General features: G+C 40.4%; 1 protein-coding gene across 2 annotated transcripts in view; it reads right to left on the bottom strand.

Annotated features, from left to right (window-relative positions):
* RGS14 (regulator of G protein signaling 14) overlaps window positions 1-16,730 on the bottom strand; it is a 152,188-nt gene that overhangs the window by 25,056 nt on the left and 110,402 nt on the right. For both annotated transcript variants that reach the window (XM_089671123.1, XM_089671124.1), the window contains 3 exons: window positions 16,530-16,730; window positions 5,960-6,036; window positions 5,513-5,639 (listed from right to left, as the gene is read on the bottom strand). In XM_089671123.1, coding sequence (XP_089527249.1) covers window positions 5,513-5,639; window positions 5,960-6,036; window positions 16,530-16,730 — 405 coding nt within the window. The remainder of the gene's footprint in view (window positions 1-5,512; window positions 5,640-5,959; window positions 6,037-16,529) is intronic.

Raw genomic sequence — 16,730 nt, 5'->3', positions numbered from 1 at the left:
AATATGAGGTCAAATCTAAACATTTCAATTTGAATGCACTTGGGTAGGCCCTTGCACTACATAGCTGAAGGTAAATCAAAAGGAAATTGAATAAAATAATTGTATAAAGTATGGCCAGCTTTAGACACAGGGAAACATGCAGCGAGGATAGAACAGGAATGTCCCCCTGCCTACAGTACATTGGAGAAGAACTTGCCAGTAGCAGAGCTGCAGGAGAGCCGAGCCTTTGCCAATCAGCATCTCTGGCTCTCTTCTTGCAGTTCTGCCTGCTCTTCATAGCATAAGCACAGACATCTATCAACATACAGTACCTCTCTAAGCCCATCAGTTTCTAAGCTGACAGGCTCATAGAGGCATGCTGACACTGGAGAGGAAAAGCACATGGAGAGGAAAAGGGCTGGATGTGGCCCATGGGCTACTGTTTGCCCAGGTCTGCCTTAGAAGCTGGCTTGGACAATAAGTAAAACTTTGCATATAAGGGACTCCACCATTTAATCTGCTTTGTCTGTAGCAGAAACACTTTTGAAACAGCTAATGGAAAAGATTGCACGTTTAGGTACTGAAAAGGATCACTTTAAAGCAATAAGATTAAATGATAGGGGTTTTAAAAGTAACACTGCCTTTAATAAACACAATGTTGACTCAATATATATATAAGAGCCTTTTTGCAATTTTGTGTTAACAACAATTGCCTTTCTAGTTCTGCAACCAGCTATGATACTCTAAAACTGACATAAAATCAGAAATGGCGACCATACTAGACCCCTCATGTGACTATTGCAGGTCACTGCAGGAAATAGAAAGAAAGAGGGGTGTAAATGAACTCCAATATAAACAAAACCTGATTGGAATGTGCAATGAAACTTGCTTGAAGAGGTAGTAAACCACAAAAATAAAAAAAAATTCCCCTGTAAAATAGTGTCATAATGTGCTAGTATAAATTGCATACTAGCACATCATGAAAGACTTACCTTAAAATGAAGGTAATTGGCCAATGGCTTGACTGGCCGAGCCGTAATGACATCAAACACATGCATGCTCGCGGGAATTTTGGCTGCAGCACACAGCTCTGAAAGAATGTCACGGGTATGCCGTTCAGAGCGCATGCTCATTTGAGGTCATCTGGACACTGAATATCCCCTAAACGGTGCAGGTTTAGAAGATATTCCTTGTACCTAAAGGTAAGTTTTATTATAAGCTCACCTCTAGGTACAAGTGTCCAGTGGGAGTTTACTTCCACTTTAAATCCTTGCAGCATTAAAAAAAACCTTATAGGGAGAGGATTTTTTTTCAGCCAAGGTGGATTTACACATAAAGTAATTAGGTAAGGTGGGCTGAAGTGAAAGTCCTCATGCAAACTTGACGTTTTTACAGCTGCTGTTTTTGGCTTTTGATGTTTTTTTCTCCAGCTAGTATACCCCTCAGCATGTTATCCTATATGTCCATGCACACATAGACTGTAATCAACGTTTTTTGGCTCAGATGTTTTTTGGCTGGAAGAAAAAAAACAAGTCTAGTGGGTTTCTAGAAGAGTTTTTTAACTGTAAAAATGCTCTAACACTGAAAAACGTGTCAAAATGCCTCAAACTGGTGTTTTTGGACTTTTTTTAACCCAAAAAATTGGAAAAACGTGGAAAACACGGCTAAACGCTAATGCAAAACCGCTAGAAAAAGCTGAAAAACTCATGTTTTTAACGCGACTTTACACAGCTAACATTACCAGCGTTATCAAAACATTCAGTGTTCATGAGGACTTAAGGTCAGGGTAACTGTGTGTCTGTCTGGCAAGGGAGAAGACCTGATATTTACTTTCTTGCAGTTTCATTTTCAATTATGCCTCATACTCAGGATGAGAATAATGGATGAATGCTTGTCCATTTTTTTTTTTGCATGTCAGTCTCATATTGAAAATGTAAAAGATTACTAAAGTTATGAAAATTCTCATTCAACAGCATACAACTTCGGAAGTGATGTAATGTATTCTATTGTATTGTATTCTTTCATTTCCGTGCATGCGTGGTCTTGGTCACTCAATGTTCTGTTATTGCGTGAGAAAAATTTTTGTGTTTGTCCCTATGGATAATTTTGTATGAACTGTTGTGATTGGCTCACGGAAGCTGTGTACTAACGATCATATTATCGGACAGTCAAGCAGTATTTTTTATCCAATTTTCTCACCATATGTACTAACTAGGCATTACAGGACTTGTACCTCCCCCACCCTGGGACTGGTCGATGAAAGAGAAGCAGATGGACTCTGCCTTCTCCTGCTATCATTGTTACAACATGAGCAGACTTGATTGGCTCTTAGTGCTGCTTCCCCCTCTCTGAGCTCTGTTGTACAGAGACTACAGGAGGCTGATAACAAGTCAGACTTGGCTTTATACACTGCTTGTGTTTAAAAAGTAAATTTATTGATACATTAATGAATAGAGAGCTTCATTAATGTGTGCCTTTTAGGGCCTATTTATTAACTGTTAAGGTAAAGGGAAGTTACATGTTATAGAAAAAGGTTTTACTGTACATAAATAAAAGCTTGCACCCCTGTCATTGTTAAGTGGATAGTCTCATCCATGTAAACTGATGCATCCTGCTGGAGAGCTTGTGCTTTTGAAAAACCACAGACTTACTGGCTGGATCATCAGATGAAAATAGAAATCCCAAAAAGGAAAACTAATGCAAACAATCACATCGAAAAATTGGTGAGCTGCAATATAACAAATGTTGGCTTTTGGGTTTAATACTGCTTCAATGCTTTCTTGTTCTTCTGTGGAGAAAGGGTGCTGTAACTGGGTATAAGAACTACTGTTATTACAAGGCTTGCAAGATCACACTGATAACTTCAATAAAGAGACAATAAGCCTCAGATATAGATTATATAAACATATATGAACAACCTATGAACAACAGAGAGCTACAAAGCTGAAACATTTCCTCTGTATCATGTAACTGTATCTGATAAAAATTGATCAGCCTCTCCCCAGCCTGAAATGGCAGATATCATATATGCCACTATACGTCAAGTGTTACTAAACCCAGGACCCTGCATTCACTATATCTGGTCTCCCACAGTACACACAACATGGAAATGCAATTTTTTTTTTACTAAATATGAACTGCTAAATACCTTTTCTCATCAGCAGTATATAGCAGTCTTGTGACTTCTGTTAGTGTCCTGCAGAGCACTGGTTAAAGCTTGTAGGAGGAGTTTTAATTCTCTCCTGATTGTCCTACGAGACTGCAGGACCCCTGACCCTCTGTCTGGGCCCTCTGTCTGGGCAGCATTGATTGGATTGGCGCTGTGCTGATTACATGCACTCTCCCAAGATTTAAAAGAAAAAAATTCTCTAGCAATACACACCAAACTAAGCATGTTCAGCTTGCCCCCAAGGCTCTGTTCTGTCAGCAGATGGATTGGGGACTGTAGAAGAAAGGGAGGATCAGAGAAGACAGGATCAAAAATCCTTTTTACACAATGCAGAGGATTAACCCCCTTAGGTTCCACAGTGAGTATAACAAGCATGCTTTACTGTAAATACAGTCTGATTTTACTGTTGTAGGTTTAGAAACACTTTAACATGTTAATGTCTGCGAAAAGTAAAAGTAGATTTACTGTATAGTTGATCAGTGAACCTCTAGACAACAAACTGTACCACTCTGTCTGTGATATCTACTCACTCAATCCATTTTGTCTTTGATGACTGATATATTTATGTAAATATCTTCATTAAAACTGTTTGACATTGACAACATGCACCGTTGCACGATGTGATTGCTATTTTGATGAGGTGAGCTCAGTCATAAGGAATTAACTGAGAATAAGGATTCATTTTATAGGAACTTCAGTGCAGAGTTGTCTAAGATAAGATGCCAAATGACCTTCTGCAGAACAAAACTGATCTGACAAGATAATGAAACCCACGCTCATTTCAGATGAAAGCACCGATTAATGGATGACGTGTGGTTGGTTACATTTCCTATTGCATAATATGTTCGTGCCATAACAGATCTTCCTAAGTGGCTGGCAGTGAAAAGGGAAATTATAATAAACACTGTGATGATAGACATTAAGTTCCCTGTTCACTGCCCAACAACGTACTAATCTAGAAATGGAATGTACATTCATGTTATGTCTAATATGACTAAGCATCCTCATGCTGTGTTTTTCTTAAAGGGCAACCCAATGCAAATTCTGCAAGAGGGGAGTGAGGGAATTTAGTGCATACACCCAGTGGTGTATTTAGGTTTTGTGCTGCCCTAGGCAACACAAAAATTGTCTGCCCTCACGGACACAGAGCCTGACAATGACCAATAACACCTATGCCCCCCCCATCTGGGAGAGCCTTCTACTACCCCCCCTCTGGCGATAGAGAGAAATACACCAATCTTCACAGCTCCTGACATCCCTGGGAACAAGAGTCAGGATGTATATACACCATCAAGCAGCCCGTAGCCTCTCTCAGATCCCACCTGGTTCCCTTCTTCTGGGGGGAGGTGCTGCCCCCCTGAAAAATGCCATCCTAGGCAAGTGTCTTGTTTGCCTTGTGGCAAATACGCCCCTGCACACACCCTTTATTTCTCAAATGATCTGCCTACAACTGTCAGCAACTGTTTTCCATTGTCTGTTTTTTCATCTCTTTTGCGTCAGGCTAATAATAGTCTATGAGGAATTATTGTCTATGAGGAATTGTTGGCTGGCTGGAGACACATTAGAACAGAAAGCAAAATTTACACTTTGTACTCCCCCTTAAACTATTGATGGAAGTAGCATGAATTTTAACTATGGTAACAAGGGACTAGGAAATAGCATGTGATTGTCCAGAGTGACCCAGTACCCAAATCCTGATTTTATGCCATGGATTACAGCAATCCATTTCTCTTTGCACACTGTACCTTAAAACCCAAATCCAAGCAATTTTTCTATTTTTTGAAAAGGTCCGCCAGACTGTGTTGAAAAAAAAAAGATCAGGCTTCAATACTCACCTTCAATATGGAGCTATGCCTTAAAGTATCTCATTCTCATTCTTGTCAGGATGATTGACACTCCAAGTCACTCAACCTGGAAGATCAAGTGCAGGCAGGCAGGGCATCACCACACCTTCATTTATAGTGTCATCACATTGGCATCACTCTCTACATCATTGATTACCTCCCAGTCTTAAGAGGAGGTAAGAATGAAGAGGACCCTGTGGCATTACATGACCAACTTGAAGGCTTCAGAAAAGGTGAATATTAATAATATTAATACAACACCAGAAGTATAAAATACTGCCAATGGGGCCACAAAGGAGGAGAGTGAATTTGGAAGGGACAGCCTGCTGATGGGTTTTAACGATCATATTGTTAGCATTCTGTGTTCACCAGGTTTACATGTGCCCTAAAGAATTAATGGTTGGATTTAGAAAATTTTGAAAATAGTTTGTAGCATTAGGGCATTTCATTGCTAGCCCTGAACTTGATATGTAAGGCTTTTTTTTATTATGTAAGCTCCCATTAGGGGTTTCAGTTTTACCTTTTTTAGTACAAAATGTTGGTTGTTCAATCCATATTTCTTCAAAATCGAATGTAAAGCCTCTTGTATTGTCTTTGAGGGTCTGGCCACGATGCGCAAATTTTTATTCAGGGATTCAATTTGCAACCTAAAAAATACCAAGAATTAAAGTTATTTTTTAAATTACAAAACACAATATGTTTCAGGTTGTTTGTTGTTGTTGAATATTATAGGATATTACAGAGCAACATGGTAACACTGTGGTTAGCATTGCATCTTTGCAGATTCTACCTTTAGCTTTCAGTGTCTTTACAATGACTTTTCCAAGGGCCAAAACATGCTAGCAGAGTAATGAAGGCCTTCCCAGACTGCCTCATGTCTTTTGGTAAGACTATGGTAAGGATGTTGAAATATGAGGGGTTCACTGCTAACATTTTCAGAAAGAACAAGAAAGGAAACCCAACTCACTCAAAACTGATCCTGTTCTCCATCCTCACCTCCTGGTCAGATAGTACCATGCAGTCCTGATCCAGGGCCAGCGCTTTCTGAAAGGAGATAAAATATAGACAATATAATTACAGTAATTGATAACTAAACAGCACACTGTATTAATCATATACTCAAATTATGGCTCTAGTGACAATAAATGAAACATATACTATAAAATGTATGTAAAACACGACCAGTATTTTTTTCTGCTGTTTGAGCCCCATTGGGGAAAATGTGGATTTACAAAAGGTAAACAGACTGTGCTCTCTGCAAGTGCAGTTGTTCCAGAGCTTAGTAAATGAGGGGAAATGAGGGGGGGGGGGGGTGTGATCAGCGCAAGTACTGCCAGAAGTCCTGGGTAATCCTGGTATGGGGTAATGGTGGTAGTTATGGTTGTATGAGAAAGATGAGCGTGGGGTAGGGGGATCCGTGTAGCACTGAGGGCAAGGCTTCCAAATAGGCTGTAGCAGACTTTGTTAGTGAGAGAAGGAGAGAAGCACCTCTAAGTGCAGTATATAACTTTATTCAGGTATATAGGTAGGAACACTCACATATATAAGGTAAGTATAAGCATAAAAACCATGGTTGGTGTAACCATCAGTAAGGTGGGTATCCAGGGTGAGATCTGTCATCTGTGTGGGGTATGAAGAAATCGGCGTGCCGCTGGAGCAGTGTGGTGGCTGGAGGGGAACGGCTGTGAGGCCGGCCGGCGTGCACGTCCTCCAGCAGAGCAAAGTGGAACGCACGCTGGAAAGCGGCGGCGGCGTGCCCGTGATGACGTCAGATACCCAAGGTGCACTTTGACGCATTTCGGAGCATGCGCTGGCCGGGAAAGGTGGAAGTGCGCTCCTTTGTCAAGCAGCGATGAGGGGAAGCTGTGCTGACTTCCATCATCCAATCATGTGTAAGCAAAAATGCTGTTTATTTTTTTTAATTTTCCTTGCATGTGATTGGCTATTTTATGAAAAGTGGAGTTTCATCTCATTTACTAAGCTGCAGAGCAACTGCACTTGTAAAGTTCACAGTCTATTTGCCTTTAGTAAATCCCCCCTAATTATCTTGCTTTCTCAGATACACAGCAAGAAGAAATAGGAGGTTTTTCCAAAGCAATTCAATATCCCCATCGGAAGATTCCTTCATCACCTCCTGCTCCTATGACAACTCAAACATTTCAGATTCCACTTACTTTTTGTCTTGGCCACAATGTTGGCCGGGAACAATAGAGATGGTGATTCTCCTCACTTAGGGATATAAATAGCAATAAAATCTAACAGATATTCTAATAACCCATTGTTCAAACTCATCCAAATGTAAGAAGTGCTGGCTTTATATACGCTCTATCGCCAAAACCTACACATTTATATTATATGTATTAATGTTTTAGACACATAATAAATGTGTATTAGTTATATTAAAAAGTAATAGGTAATGAAAAAAGTCACAGAATTGCTCCATACCTGAAACGGTCATACTGTATATACAATAATATACAGTATAATGTGTATACTGTATATACTACATGCAAATCATGTAGTGTTTCCATTTTTTTAACCCCCTGTAAATGTTTTAAATTGTGACCGTATGTTCTTTTGTGTTTTAATTGAAAGGAATCCACTGTGAGTGAATATATAGACTTTTCTCTGAAGCCCGTCTCACTACCTGCCCCCTGGATCCTGTCCCCTCACAACTACTACGGTCACGTACTTCTTCTATTTTATGCTCCCTCACTCACATCTTCAATCTCTCCCTCTCTAACGGTGCCTTCCCCTCCCCTCTAAAGCATGCACACATCACTCCCATACTTAAAAAGCCCTCCCTGGACCCCACCAACCTGAACAACTTAAGACCCATCTCCCTGCTGCCATTTACCTCTAAACTCCTAGAACACTTACTCTACAATCGCCTGAGCTCCTACCTTACTGACAACAACCTTCTTCACCCTTTACAGTCTGGCTTTCGCTCACTACACTCCACTGAAACTGCTCTACTAAAACTCACTAATGATCTACTAACTGCTAAAACCAATGGCCACTGCTCCGTACTCTTACTACTTGGCCTCTCTGCGGCTTTTGATATTGTTGACCATCCCCTCCTCCTCAAAAAACTCCACTCTCTTGTCCTCCGAGACTGTGCTCTCTCCTGGTTCTCCTCCTACCTATCGCAGCACTCCTTCAGCGTTACCTATAACTCTGTCTCCTCCTCTCCACTCCTTCTTTCTGTAGGGGTCCCTCAAGGTTCTGTCCTTAGACTCCTTCTCTTCTCCATCTACACCTCCTCCCTTGGTCACTTGATAAACTCCCATGGCTTTAAGTACCATCTCTATGCTTATGAAATACAAATCTATCTTTCTACCCCTCACCTCACCCCTTCAGTCTCCTCTCGCATTACTAACCTACTAAGTGACATATTGGCATGGATGTCACTCCACTTTCTCAAACTCAATCTTTCCACAACTGAGCTCTTAGTATTCCCCCCAGCCCGTGCCCCCTCCCCTGACTTCACCATCAAGATCAATAACACAATCATCAGTCCCTCCCCTCATGCCAGGGTACTAGATGTAATCCTAGACTCTCATCTGTCCTTTCAGCCCCAAATCCAATCACTGTCCAAATCTTGTAGACTTCACCTCCACAACATCTCCAAGATACGCCCGTTCTTAACCTCTGAAATCACTAAGCAACTTATTCACTCCCTGGTTATATCTCGCCTTGACTATTGTAACTCCCTCCTCATTGGCCTACTTCATCACAGGCTATCCCTTCTTCAGTGTATCACCATCAAGATCAATAATACGACCATCAGTCCTTCCCCTCATGCCAGGGTGCTAGGTGTAATCCTAGACTCCCACCTGTCCTTTCAGCCCCAAATCCAATCGCTGTCCAAATCTTGTAGACTTTACCTATGCAACATCTCCAAGATACGCCCGTTTTTCACCTCTGAAACTACTAAGCAACTTATTCACTCCCTGGTTATCTCTAGCCTTGACTATTGTAACTCCCTCCTCATTGGCCTACCTCATCGCAGGCTATCCCCTCTTCAGTCTATCATGAATGCTGCTGCCAGACTCATCCATCTTACTAACCCTTCCATATCTGCCACCCCTCTCTGCCAATCCCTCCACTGGCTTCCCATTGCCCAACGGATAAAATTCAAAACATTAACAATAACATATAAAGCCATTTATAACTCTACCCCAAATTACATCACCAATCTGATCTCCAAATATAACCCAAACCGTACTCTCCGCTCCTCGCACAAACTCCTGCTCTCTAGCTCCCTTGTCTCCTCCTACCATGCTCATCTCCAGAGCTTCCCCCATCCTCTGGAACTCTCTACCCCAATTTATCAGACTATCACCTACTCTACTCACTTTTAGGTGATCTCTGAAAACCTATCTCTTCAGGGAAGCCTATCCTGCCCACAGCTTATAATGGAATCTTCTATTCTATCCTACCAGTCCATCCCCCACAGTTACTACCTTTTTGTACCACTAGCCCCTCCCTCTTAGATTGTAAGCTCAAAGCCTCTTGTATTAAACTGTATTGCTGCTGTATCATCTCCCGTTATAGTGTAAAGCGCTGAGTAAACTGTTGACGCTATATAAATCCTGTATTATAATAATAATAATAACTTCTACTGATTACTTTTGCTTATGAAATTTCAAGGCTGTCATTCTAATGAAAGGGCATTCACAGTTTCTGACTCACTGGTCCCCAAAAATTATGTAGACCAGGTCTTTTGTGCGCACCAGAGATAGAGACAATCAGGCAACTAATATTTTAAAAAGGAGGAAGACAACTATCCGTTATCTGCCTGGAGCTCAGCATAAACCACATCTAAAGAGGAACAGGTTGATCAATGTTTGCAGTCCCCAAAATCCAACTGGCTGCAGTATTTAGTGCATGAATACTGAATATCAGTCTATTGCTATTCAAAAGACGTGATATAAGGGCCATGGGATTTTGCGGTTATGACCCTGTTCAAATGCATGAATTCAATAACTCCACTGATATAGCAAAAACACTGGGCACAAACATTCAAAAATTGGCACAAATAACAAGTATCCAGGGATAAATTTTAAAGCAGATGTAAGAAGGCTTAGGAACATTCTTTCCTAAACTTTCCTAGACTAGCATTTATTCATCGACATGACCTTATTTGTACACATGTCCTGTTCACAAGGCATTTGGTTTTATTCTGCAGTGTTTGTGGCTTGCTTTACTTGATTTGTACAGATTTTTAACAATTCCAATTCCTATTTTTCCAATTATGTTCTGAAACTTGCTCGACCTTGACAAGGTCATTTAGTATTGAGCTATTCCATTGTTAAGTGCACTAAATTAAAAAAAATTATATTTTCAATTAATATATATATACTTTATATAGTAAGGCTTTAAAATGTCCTATGATATATAATACTGACATATTATAATTCTTCTCACTAGTCATGTCATACAGGTCTGTACAGTCGAACTTCTACCTAGAGATTTCCTTGCATAAATCCATCTAACTGGCAGCAATTTGCTCCCTGGATACTGTATACAATTCTGAACAGCTCTGTTTCTACAATATAAATATTTCATATTGTGCTGTTTTAGTAATATATCATTAGACTCACAATAGGTGTGGTGGATAATGATGTACTATGCCATAACTACAGCTAAATATAAACTAAAAGTGACACCTAGTGCTCAGTTGGTATATTGCAGAACTTTGTTTTCAGCTTCATCTATCAGTTTGATTTCTATTATTATACAGGATTTACATAGCACCAACGCTTTACAGCGAGGGCAGACAGTATAGTTACAATACAATTGAATACAGGAGGAATCAGAGAGGCCTGCTCCTTACAGCTTACAAGCTAAAATGGAGGGTCAGATGATACACAAGGTAATAACTCTAGGGATTGAGTCGATGGGGAAAATAAAAGTACAGTGGTTAGGTGGAGGCAGGACAGGCTCTAAAGAGTAGGGTTTTCAGCGCTTTACAATATAAAAGAAGACAATACAGCAACAATATAATATATTAACCTATGTAACCTATGCCCCTGATAGGTTACAATCTAATAGGGAAGGGCAAGTGGACCAAAAGGTAAGGGATGAGCTTATGGGAGAAATAAAAGATTTAGTTTTTAATGTGGAGGTGAGATAGGCTTCTCTAAAGAGTAGGGTTTTCAGGGATCGCATAAAAGTGGACAGAGTAGGAGATAGTAAGACATATTGGGGTAGGGAGTTCCAGAGGATGGGAGAGGCTCGGAAGAATTCCTGGAGTTGAGCATTAGAGGAGATGACAAGGAAGCTACAAAGCAGAATGTCTTGGGAGACCTATTTAAATTGTATTTGATTGTTTTTCAAGCGCTCTACAGAATAACTAGACCAAGTACGTCTTAGGAGCTTATATTCTAATGTTTCTACCACAAGTATGGAGCCACATACTACGATCAATGCTAGATTAAAAACAGTTTGTTGCATTTCAATTCTGTTAGGCAAACTGCATTAAGTGTGTATTTTCTCAGCAGGTTTTTGTGGGTTTCATTGTGTGCTTCAATTTCCTCCCAAAGCCTAAAAAACACTTGAAGGTTGTTTAAATTTAACCATAACAGACAACACTGATAGCTCCCTTCTGCAGAGCTATTGTGTTCTCCCGGGGGGGGGGAGAACACAGTGATTATTGCTAGCTATAGCTGCTGGCAATATTCACATGAAAAATCCAACAGGTTGGTTGTACCCAAGTCGTACAACAAACGAATTGGGTACAATCAGCCTGCCCATAGATGGTTCAAATCTTGACCGGTGGTTCGAACTGATCCGGCTGAGATTCAAATCATCTCTGGCCGGATTTATACTGTGTGTGGTTATATTTTTAGTAGGAATATTAGATTTTAAGTTCCTCTGGATTATAGACTGATGTTCCCAATGCTGTGCACATTGATGAAGACTATGTTTAAAAATGTGGCAAAAAATACTCTATATATTGTCAATATTTTGGATTCAATGCAACTTGATTCTAAAGCGATCTTGCCGTTGGTATTGAGCTATATTTTTTTATATTGTAAACAATAATATGCAGCGCTGATAGTCAATAAAAGATGACTGATAGGTAATGCAGTAAATAATGGTGAGTATCAATCAGTCAGTGACAAATAAAGTAGGTGGTGAAAACACATCAAATTCCAGTCCTGTGATGGTGCTCCCCATGCATATGATACAAACGCGCACTAACCAGAAGCGTATTTGAAATACGCGATGTATATAAATCTCATGAAGATTCCTCTTCTCTAGTCAAGAACTGGACCTTATGGTGAAGTACTGCCCTCATAAGATGGAACTGGATCCGATGTGCCAGAAGTCCCCTTTAAGGGATGAGCGGGTGAAGGTTCCTGGATTACAGGTAATTCCCCTCTCTAGGTCTGGTGGATGGATCGCAGCAGGGCTCAGGGCTCTAGAAATATTAAAGCTCCTCAAGGGAGACCAAGGAAAGTATCCATAGTGTAGTGATTAAAGTATTTGTTTATTAGGTAGCCAAAACAAATATTAAATGGGTAAAATCAGCATGTAAAGTGCAGCAGCATAGATAGGTGCAAGTGACTGACCCTCCAGCATCCAAGATGGTCGCCGGGCCTACACGTGGCACCGGCGGCGTGACGTCATGACGTCCTAGGCTCCACCTGAAGCGTTTCGTGCGCACGCACTTCTTCAGAGGTAGAGACCTTTGTGCCACGTGGAGGCCCGGTGGCCATCTTGGATGCTGGAGGGTCACTTGCACCTATCTATGCTGCTGCACTTTACATGCTGATTTTACCCATTTAATATTTGTTTTGGCTACCTAATAAACGAATACTTTAATTACTACACTATGGATACTTTTCTTGGTCTCCCTTGAGGAGCTTTAATATTTCTAGAGCCCTGCTGTGATCCATCCACCAGACCTAGAGAGGGGGATTACCTGTAATCCAGGAACCTTCACCCGCTCATCCCTTAAAGGGGACCTCTGGCACATCGGATCCAGTTCCAGCTTATGAGGGCAGTACTTCACCATAAGTTCCAGTCCAGTCCTTGACTAGAGAAGAGGGATCTTCATGAGATTTTTATACATCGCGGATTTCAAATACACTTCTGGTTAGTGTGCATTTGTATCATATGCACGGGGAGCACCATCACAGGACTGGAATTTGTTTTCACCACCTACTTTGTCACTGGCTGATTGATACTCACCATTATTTACTGCATTACCTATCAGTCATCTTTTATTGACTATCAGCGCTGCATATTATTGTTTCCATTATTCGCACAAGGCTTTATCTGGTTTCCTTGAATGTTCAGCGGCTTTTATGTATAGAGCGCTCACTTATATGGTTATCTTATTATATTTTTTATATTGTCTACACATATAAACTTACAAATTAGTGAGCAACCAAACATTCTAAAATCAGAATTTACAATCTCAGTACTGAAAACAAGGAAAGCACCAAGGGTGCCTCTACGTGTGCATTCTGCTTTTTTCGGGAATCATATTTACTAGGAGGATTAGAAGGGTTTAGCTGAAGCTATTTTTCTAGTTTGGATTCTTTATTGATTGAGTAAGTGTGATACAGAATACAAATAATTCATGGCTACCAGTGTTGAAATCGCTGAAAGGCAAATGGAGAATATGCCTTCCTTGCTGTCACTTCTTGCTGCAATTATTCTGCAGACAAGCTAAATGTAAACAGAGCAGTTTTTACATTGGACTGGGCCTATGATGAAAACTCTGAAATCACAAGGACAAAAATAACAAATGAAAGTTTAAATGTGCAATGTTGCTTGCTATACTGGACATATAAAAGGTTAATACAGTATGTTCTAAAAGTACAATTAACCTTAAAAGGATAAAAAGGTAGACATAGTACATATTTCTTAACCAACCCTGTCCACGGGCAATGAAAAAAAACAAATGCCTCTACAGTTTGTTTTTGTTTCATTGCTGTAGATGTGTCACTCTTAAAAGATGGGCTAGTCATTCATTGCAATGAAGGGCCCATATCACAGTTTGGTCATGTCTGGAAGCAGCTTCCTCATCTAAAATGAAAATAGGATTAGACTGGGCAGACTACAGCCATCTGGCTGAGAAACATAGCCAATGCCATTTGTTTTGAGTGTGGAAGAACAAGACTAGTTAAATGAAATCCATTGTAACCTTTAAATTATATTTACAGGGTAACTTCACTTTTGTGGGGGAAAAAAGACAAATAATATTAAACAAATATTATAGTGTATGTAATAAGACCTATTGTAATTGGATGTTATTAAAAATTACCTTCCCTTTTCAATCTGCAGTAGTGTAATTTTCTGTAAAATGTAATACAATATGGCTACCAGGAGAAATGTCAATTCCTGCTTCTGTGATTGGCTCACTGATTTTCCTAGACATCTGCACTAAGATAAAAAAATCACATTTTGAGTATTCCCTGCAACAAAAATGTTATTTTGGTGAGATACTCCCAACGGGAAATAATGTATTAAGGGATGCAGACCCTGCAATTTTCCTCATTAGAGCCCTGCAGGTGCAACAGCTGTTTGATCATTGTAAAACCACTCCTATTCTCCTTCACTTTGAACATGGACACAGACAAACAGATAACTGTTTCTTGCAGGTGGAAACCTGCAACAAAGTTTGTTAAAATCCTTGCAAAGTACATAGATCACCCAGAGGGGAATGTTTTTTTTCTCAACAAAAGTGGAGTTAATCTTTAAACCAAAAAAAATTTATTATATTGCAGCTTGCCAGTCCTTAATAACAATATTCATAATATTCAGAAAAGTCCAGCCTAGGTGACAACTATGGTTCCTTCCACCACAGATACAGTAGAGAAATCAGTGTGTGGACACAAACGGACAGGAAGTGTTTTTTTTGGGAGAATTAGCAGGTGAAGGGGAAAATGCTTGAAAAGTGGAAACCAATGCAGCAATACATTTAATAACTGATAAGATGCAATATATTACATTTCGTTTTTGGGTTTAGATACACTTTAAAGTAGTTGTGATTGGGGTTGCTTTACTCGCACTATATGTTTAATGCTTTTAAAGAACATTGTGTTGAAGCACTCTGTGCATATATGGTGACATGGTTCTTTTTTGCTGAACCCTTCCACAGACATGACACCATTTTTGATGTATATGCCATGCATTCTCTGCATTGTTACCTTGTGCAGAAAATAAAGTATTGGGGAAAAAATAAGTTGTTGTACTACAACAACAAACATGTTGTAAGAGCAAAACTGAGATCTGTGTTCACAAGCTGTCCATCTCTGACATACAGCATGTAGCTCTTAGTTAGGTTGCTAGGTCATAAGCAAGTTAAGTCTCCTCTGTAATCAGTGGAGCAGTTGTTGATTGCATTTGGCTGCTCTGAATCTCACAGTAGATTAGATTAGATTGTTCTCCCCTGTATTCAAGAGGCTTCTGAAACGTAGAGGGCTGAGCAAGGCAAATCTCATTCTCATTCTGGTGCTCCAGCCAATCCCTGGAGAGGTGTGCCCAGAAGGTGATTGGAAAGGCATAATAATAGTCTGGTATTTGGAGCAGCAAAGTCTTTCTCTTTTATCCTCGTTAGAGGGAATCCACCCATGTGGGTGGGGGTGGCGACCCCCACGTGCAGCAGTTATCCTGATACCAGCAGTCTTTCATCAAGGTCCTGGGTGAGCAGAACCGGGGGACCTACATCTGGAAGTTATCTCTGTCTCCCTGAAATTTCACCTGAGGATCACCTGAGGATCCTATCCGCACAGCCTCACTGGAAGGCACCTGAAGAAGCTGAATGGGCATAGGCGCTCCTCTGGCCTCAGAAGTATTGCTTTACTGCAAGATACTGGTGATTGTGTACTATTGGTATTTGCTGGTCCACACAGTTCCTCTTCTGAGAGTTACATACTGACTAGTCCCCTTCAGTTATGTGGAAAGACTTTACACTAATTTTTGGCCAAGTAGTTCTCTTGGGAGGTTCATACCGTTAGTCTCCTTTAGTTTCTCATGGGAAAACCATCCTCTGAACTTAGGTCAAGAAGTTCCCTTTCTGAGGGTTACATATCTCTGGCCTCCACCAGTCTTTCGGAGGAGGACTGTACTCTGAGCTGAGCAGAAGATCTGTTCCTGAAATTTGCAACATAGAGAACTGTCCTCCTGCGTATGTTTGGCGAAGCTGGACTATCCCATATTACCCTATATCCCATACTAAGTTATCCAGCAATAAAAATCCTAAAAGACATCCCCTAGACTGATCATTGAGCCAGAATGTGTGAAATGTTGCATTGTGCCTGGCTGCCTCTGCACTGTTTGGGAAAGGAGACCTGTGTTAAAATCAGCAGCTCCTGCCAGGGTAGCACTACAAATATGTACAAAGAGGTAATTTTTTTAAGCAGAATCAGTTTGACTTTAATATATTTGTTGTGGATGCATAAGAGTATATAACATAGAAAAAAAAAATTAATGTACAACATTATTAGTCGTGATCAGCGCAACAAGTTATATCTGCAACATATCATTCCATGATGTCTACTTCAAAGCTAGAATACCTGATTATTCCCTGCTAGATATACTTTCACATCAGAGGGACTATATCCTCGCTTCTCACAGACTCCAGTCAGCATTTCCCGTATATTAAGTCCAGGTTTGACAGCAGTCAGGGAGGCCGTGCCATCTGGGAGGTAGACACAGCAATATTTGATATGCTTCCACTCTGTTTCACGTTCTAAGCTGTTGGTGCGACTGCTATT

The sequence above is a fragment of the Staurois parvus genome, unplaced genomic scaffold (genome assembly GCF_062004578.1).
Source record: "Staurois parvus isolate SC_StPar_1 unplaced genomic scaffold, SC_StPar_1.0 ptg000099l, whole genome shotgun sequence".
Lineage (NCBI taxonomy): Eukaryota > Metazoa > Chordata > Amphibia > Anura > Ranidae > Staurois > Staurois parvus.
This window is presented reverse-complemented; position numbering and strand designations above follow the sequence as displayed.